At 47.6% G+C, this 7500-nt stretch overlaps 1 protein-coding gene across 1 annotated transcript in view; it reads left to right on the plus strand.

Annotated features, from left to right (window-relative positions):
* chst11 (carbohydrate (chondroitin 4) sulfotransferase 11) overlaps positions 1 to 7500 on the plus strand; it is a gene marked incomplete at its 3' end in the record, with an annotated part of 161968 nt that overhangs the window by 99327 nt on the left and 55141 nt on the right. Inside the window, exon 2 of the mRNA XM_083660393.1 lies at positions 626 to 711. Coding sequence (XP_083516519.1) covers positions 626 to 711 — 86 coding nt within the window. The remainder of the gene's footprint in view (positions 1 to 625; positions 712 to 7500) is intronic.

The following is a 7500-nucleotide window of genomic DNA, read 5'->3' on the forward strand; positions in this document are numbered from 1 at the left end:
CTACTGCTCTGTATCGAGTTGTGTAAAGAGCTGAGATCCAGCCAAACAAACTCTGAACTGTGGCTGTGCCCTTGGCATATAGTTAGTGCTCTCATTGGTTTTCCTTGCAGCTTTGCACTGAGCCCTGCACTGAGCAGTTGGTTGTTTAAAGCAATGGTTCCCAAAGTGGGCTCCTCGAGGTGGTAAAGTAAAGAAACTTCACCCATAATCATTCACAAGAAGATAGTTATCTTCTGACCTAGATACATCTCAGATGAGAGTCCCAAGGACAAACCTTTATCGAAATCGGCATCTGTGGTCGAAAGTGCATCTATATAAGGGTGATTGACGTGAAAATTGTGAACCTCTGGCGTAAAGTCCACTATGTGTGTTGTGTTTGGATTGGATTGTGTTTGAAAGTGCTCAGAGCAGGTTGTAGTCTTATAGGTTGTGGTGTTATAGGTTGTGGTGTTATAGGTTGTGTGGTCGTATAGGTTGTGTGGTCTTATAGGTTGTAGTATTATAGGTTGTGTGGTCTTATAGGTTGTAGTCTTATAGGTTGTAGTCTTATAGGTTGTGGTCTTATAGGTTGTGTGGTCGTATAGGTTGTGGTGTAACACCTGGCTGTCTCTCTTGTGTCTTACAGTCATGCGGAGGAACCCTTTTTTGGTGGATGGCTGCTGTAGGAAAGGCTCCCGCAACGCGCTGCAGGAGCTCTACAACCCCACACAGGTACAAGGTCTCTCTCTGTCTCCCTCTCTCAAGTCAAGTCAAGTCAAGTCAAGTTTATTTATATAGCCCTAATTCACAAGCATGTCTCAGAGGGCTTCACAGAGAATATGTCTAGCTAATTCTAGCTCACACAACAGTAGCAAATTACAGAATAAAGATAACACTTTGAACAATTGATAGAGAAATATAGAAAATATAGAAATATAGGATAGAGCAGAGGAGAGGAGAGAGCAGGCGAAGGGAGGAGAGTAGGGGGAATGTGAGAGAGTGATGGGGTGGGGGGGGGAATGGGAAATGTTGGAGAGTATAGCAGGTGGGGAAGGAGCAAGAGGAGAGAGCAGGAGAGGGGAAGGGGGGGAGCGGGGGGTGTGGGGGAGAAGAGAGCAGGGGGAGGGAGGAGGTGGGGAGAGAATGGGAAATGTGGGAGAGGAGAGAGCGTATGGAAGAGTATGGGAGTATGGGAGACTATATGGAGAGAACAGGGAAAGGAGGGCTAGCTGACACAACAGTAGCAAATTACAGTAGTAATAATAACACATCGAACAATTATATGATAGAGAAATATAGACACACATTTTGCAAACAGACATATGTCGATTTCTTAGCAACCAATCTATGCTTAATTCTATTGGCTGCAAGCCCAAATAAACACATGTTCACATATAGAGCTTATGGGTGCCTCGCTTTAGGGTAGAATGGGTGCCATGCTTTAAATAGTGGCGGAATAGTGGGAGGGGATAGAATGGGTGCCATGCTTTGGAGTAGAATGGGTACTATGCTTTAGAATAGTGGGGGAAGGGGGGAAGAGGAGAGAGCAGGAGGAGGGAGGGAGAGCGGGGGGATGTGGGGGAGGAGAGGGCAGGGAGAGGGAGGAGGTCTCTCTCTCTCCCCCCCTCTCGCTCTACCTGTCCCTCTCCCTGTCCCTCTCTCTCTCTCTCTCTCTCTCTCTCGGATTCTTCTTTCGTGACTCAGACTTGGACACTGGGGACTCGACTCTGACTCGAGATATCATGGACTAGAAGACTGCCTATAGGAACTTTCCTCCTCTCCCAGCTATTGTAGGTCTGACCCAACAAGGGATTCTGAGTCTTTGACCATGGTTGACTTTAGTTTAGTGCACCCTTCCTTTGAAGTGTGTGTGTGTGTGTGTGTGTGTGTGTGTGTGTGTGTGTGTGTGTGTGTGTGTGCACACGTGTGTGTCTGTGTGCGTGTATCTGCATGTGCCTCTCTATTCCTATATCTAATACTGCTGTCTCTATTGACCGTGACTTGTCTGTCCACACCTGGATGTCAGTGCGGTTCCCTGCAGTCAGGGAACATTACAGCCCTGCCCCATTAACACGCAGAGGGCAGCAGTCAGGGAACGTTACAGCCCCGCCCCATTCACATGTGAGGATGGCACTCAGGGAACGTTACAGCCCTGCCCCATTAACACGCAGAGGACAGCAGTCAGGGAACATTACAGCCCTGCCCCATTAACACGCAGAGGGCAGCAGTCAGGGAACGTTACAGCCCCGCCCCATTCACATGTGAGGATGGCACTCAGGGAACGTTACAGCCCTGCCCCATTAACACGCAGAGGACAGCAGTCAGGGAACATTACAGCCCTGCCCCATTAACACGCAGAGGACGGCAGTCAGGGAACATTACAGCCCTGCCCCATTAACACGCAGAGGACGGCAGTCAGGGAACGTTACAGCCCCGTCCCATTAACACGCAGAGGATGGCAGTCAGGGAACATTACAGTCCCACGGCCATAAAGGCATCTTTCGTCTTTCAGGAAAGAGAAGGGACAATAACAAATAAGAAAGGAGCGAGGTTTTGCCTACTTCCCGCTCTCAAGGACAGTAGAATGGAAAAAACAAAAAGGACTAAAGTAACGTATTCAGCAGCAGTAGCAGTCTTCACTTGTCTCCAAAGATAGCAGGTCTATTATTGTGCTGTCAGGGCCCGTTCCAGCCGATGAAGCTTGCTTCATTCACTATTGAATTTCACAAAGAGTTTAATTTCGCAACAAGATATGCACCATCTGAAAACATGACACCTGAAACGATTGCTGGCATGAAAGGAAAGCGTATTATGGGTTCCTATTTTGATGGCGTTCCTTTGAGTAGTTTACAGTGAAGAGAGACAGAAGGAAAGTGAGAGAGGAGGATGGCATGCAACAGGATGTGGTGGTGCCTCAGCCAGCCCAGCCACCAGGATGCCTGGTATGGAATACTCCTTAAAGAGGACATGAAACATTTGATCATGTGTAGTTAATTTGCATTTCACCTCAGACAAGACAGGACACTGCTTTCAAGTCTGACATTTACCTAGATTTACTCGAAAGTTTAAGAACATTTTAGCTTTTCGCCAACAAAGGCGCTGCTTGATGAAGGCGCTAGGTTGAGTACAGTAGTAAGAATTTTGAACGTTTTGATGAATCAAAACATCCACAATCCCAGTCAGAAACACAACACCAGTGAGCCCGTTAGAATTCAAAATCCTTACCCACACTTAACTAGCCTGTACTCCACTACTGTAGTACTGTACTCTACTGTACTGTACTGTCAACGTTGTGACATCATCTACAGTAGCAGCGTCCTAGCGCCCTTGGATGTGAAAATGCACCCTGCTCATTGGCCAAAATGACAATGTGGGGCTACAGAAGAGCGTGTCTGATTCCCCATAATTGAGACCTCATTCACCCTATTTGGCCAAATGAAGTCATGATGTCAGGTATAGACACTTCTCCGCCGACAGGGAGCATTGGATCGAAACTTAAGAGCAAATTAGAAGCTGTCTGCTAAACATCAGCAGATCAAGGTGCTGCAACGTGCCCCCCGACGTTAGATCTCTTCCTCTCTCATCTCGTTGGTTTCCAGTTTGGTGTAAAGCATCAGACACCAGCCGGGTTGGTCAACATCAGCGCACTTTCAAGGACATGTTGCCTAGAGCAGTGCTATGGGGACCATGGGGGGGTTCCTGGGAGTTAACAAGAAGTTAACAGAGTAGAAGGAGAAGAAAGACTGTTTTGGTCATAGTTTATCTTGTTATAACTCTATCGTGATGGAATTCTGGACAAAATCATATCTGACGGTAAAGATCTTGTCAGATTTGGGTCCGAGAGACAGAATCTCATCCTGGGGGGGGGGGGGGGGGGGGGGCTCGCTGCAATGTGTATGTACAGATCTTTTTGAAAACAGAGCTTTTTCTGTCCACACGCAAACTGACTTTTTGGAAAACTCCGCCCAAGGTGGAGATTTTATATATACTAGGGGTGTCACGATACACTCAGTTCACGATACGATACGTATCACGATACTGGGTTCACGATAACGATACGATACGATACGATTTTAACAATATTTTTTTAAACTTGAATAATGACAATATATGACTGGAAAAGTAGTATTTTATTTGAAATGCACAAATACAAAACATGCTGTTGTGGGAAATTGTTATTACAATAACAACTAGAAAAAACATGAGATTGGAGATAAGGCTTATCTTGAAATAGAATGAGTTACACCGTCACTTAGATTTACTTTGAACTAAAAGGTTTCTCAGCAGTATAAATTCTCATTATGCATCTTCAGTTTTTCTTCAAACTCAAACAACAAGACTTTTCTTAGTCTATTTTTTATGCATCTTCAGTTTTTCCTGTCAAGTAAACAGTTTTGCCAGAAACTCAATTGAATGGTTTCTCTCCTGTATAACTTCTCATGTGTCTCTTCAGAGACTTGTTCAACTGGACTACTTTCCACACATTGAACTTCAACAAACAAAGACGTTTCTTTGTCTACTTTTGAAAAAAAAAAAAATTTTTTTTTTTTTTTTTTTTTTTTTTTTCACGATATGAGATTTCATCTCAACGATACATATCGTGACGTTTTACTATCGCGAAATTTCGTGGGACGATATATTGTGACACCCCTAATATATACCCATGTATACATTATTACTTGTGACAACAAGTGTGCACAAGAGTTTGGTGTGTGACATCACTCGTGTGCGCCGCTATTTCCAGTCTTCCAGGGGGGTGATGCTATTTTCGAGCAAATGAATCAGGGGGTAGGCTTGTCCCGTGATGTTTTACTGCCCATTTTACACAGACCTTGAAAGCAGTCGACGTACCAGCGTTAGCTAGCTTGCTGGCTAGCGAGTGATAGGGGGTGCTGTGTTTGCATTTACGGTAAGGTAACGTTAGTGTTGTAACTTAGCGTATTTGCATTCACGTGTGGAAGGAAAGATTTTCTAAAACAGTCCTTGTGTGGACGCAATTTATTGTAGAGGAAAACACCCGTTTTCAAAAATACCGGTGTACGTGTGGACGGCGTAAGTTATGGGTCCTTAATCTCTCGAGACAGACTTTCGACTTGCATCGAAAATCTGTCCGCAAGCTCCGTGAAAAGGTGTGCAACAGCGCTCGCAGGGTGCACCCTCGCATGCTGTGCTACCTGATCAAAATGGAGTGGACGTGACCGGTGTGTTGTCAAAACGTACCGTTTTCAGCATGTAGCAAGTTGCTACTTGCTACTAACAACGAGCTAGAGTTGTTATTGTTGGGCCCTATCTTCCCAAAAGCGACAATTTTGCATTTGCGCTCGTTTAACGCCATGCGCGATGCAAATTGGGGGCGGGCACAAACGCATGCCTGTTATAATTGTGCTGGGCATAGGCGTGCCACATGCCACATGCCAAAACAATTATATCACTTTTAAACAGTTACATTTCTGTATAAATCATTACAATATGCTCCTGTGAGGTGGGGATGCTGCTGGGCGGGGGTGCAAAACTCAGCATAACACCTGGCTGGACAAATGCGCAAGGCAGACTGGTATCTTCCCTGCCTTAAGTGCAAATAGGGGATATCGCCTGTACCAAGATAGAGCCCGTTGTTTCATAGCGATGGAAGGATTTGAGAACGACACGCAGGGAACGGAAAGGAAATCCATATATGGCGAGAGGCGGTCTGTTGGACCCAATGGCAGAGCTTGCAGGGAGCGGAAACGGATTTTCTTCCACTGCCGACGGGGCCTCTTGAGTTCCGTTTGCACACACATGAAACGACCCTGCCCCCAGAGGTTAGAGAAGGAAAAACATTGTTTTGTTTTTTGTTTAACCGATGGGTTCCCAGATTGATGGGTCCTTGATATGAAAAGGTTGAGAATCACTGGCCTAGAGTAGTCTTAACTTTTGCTTACAAAATAAGTTGAATGTTTGAGGACAGAATTGTGTGTTTTGGGGGGGATTTCACATAGCTTTTTTGGATTGTTTTGAATGTAAAGAGTTCCAATATTTTTGCAGAAGCAGAGAAAAGAATAACCCACTTTTTCCAGGTGTGATAGCAGAGCAGCTGTCTTTGAGTGCAGTATATCACAGGCAGCCAAGGAGAGCAGCGCGACAGGTAGAACAGTGCTGGAGGGGATGCTATCACTCTGATGGATAGGATATAGTTCACTCATCACTCTCCTCACTATCATCACTTACCGCCTGATCTCTGCAACTAATCCTGCCCTGTCTCTCTTCTCCCACCTCCTGCACTGTCTCTCTCCTCCCACCTCCTGCAATGTCTCTCTCCTCCCACCTCCTGCAATGTCTCTCTCCTCCCACCTCCTGCACTGTCTCTATCCTCCCACCTCCTGCTCCATCTCTCTCCTCCCACCTCCTGCACTGTCTCTCTCCTCCCACCTCCTGCCCCGTCTCTCTCCTCCCACCTCCTGCCCCGTCTCTCTCCTCCCACCTCCTACCCTCTCTCTCCTCCCACCTTCTGCCCTGTCTCTCTCCTCCCACCTCCTATCCCCTCTCTCCTCCCACATCCTACCCTCTCTCTCCTCCCACCTCCTGCCCTGTCTGTATCCTCCCACCTCCTGCCCTGTCTCTCTCCTCCCACCTCCTTCCCTGTCTCTCTCCTCCCACCTCCTGCCCTGTCTCTCTCCTCCCACCTCCTGCCCTGTCTGTATCCTCCCACCTCCTGCCCTGTCTCTCTCCTCCCACCTCCTTCCCTGTCTCTCTCCTCCCACCTCCTGCCCTGTCTCTCTCCTCCCACCTCCTTCCCTGTCTCTCTCCTCCCACCTCCTTCCCTGTCTCTCTCCTCCCACCTCCTGCCCTGTCTCTCTCCTCCCACCTCCTTCCCTGTCTCTCTCCTCCCACCTCCTTCCCTGTCTCTCTCCTCCCACCTCCTTCCCTGTCTCTCTCCTCCCACCTCCTGCCCTGTCTCTCTCCTCCCACCTCCTTCCCTGTCTCTCTCCTCCCACCTCCTGCCCTGTCTCTCTCCTCCCACCTTCTATCCTGTCTCTCTCCTCCCACCTTCTACCCTGTCTCTCTCCTTCCTCCCACCTCCTGGCCCTGTCTCTCTCCTCCCACCTCCTGGGTCTGTCTGTCTCGTCCCACCTCATACCCTGTCTCTCTCCTCCTTCCCTGTCCTGTCTCTCTCCTCCCACCTCTAACTGTCCTTCCTTATTTCAGGCACTCTGCCTTTTCTTGTCTTTTGCTGTCTCTCACCACTCTCACTCGATCTTGCTGTCTCGTCCTCTCACGCCCCCCCGCTTTCTTCTTTGGTCCTGTCCATTAATCACCGCACAGGTTTTAAAAGTATAGGGGGGCTTTAAATGGTGTGGCATGGCTAATATTAGACCAGGTGCAGCATATAGGGGGGGGGGCGTTAAATGTTGTGCGACAGCTAAGATTAGATCAGGTGCGGCGTCCATTAACTTTCCACATAGGATTTTTCCACACGTTGGCACTCATGTGAAGTCCCCATTGATATATTTCTGTGTGCATGGGGGAGGTGTTACCATAGCC

The sequence above is a fragment of the Poromitra crassiceps genome (assembly GCF_964638095.1).
Source record: "Poromitra crassiceps genome assembly, chromosome: 2".
Lineage (NCBI taxonomy): Eukaryota > Metazoa > Chordata > Actinopteri > Beryciformes > Melamphaidae > Poromitra > Poromitra crassiceps.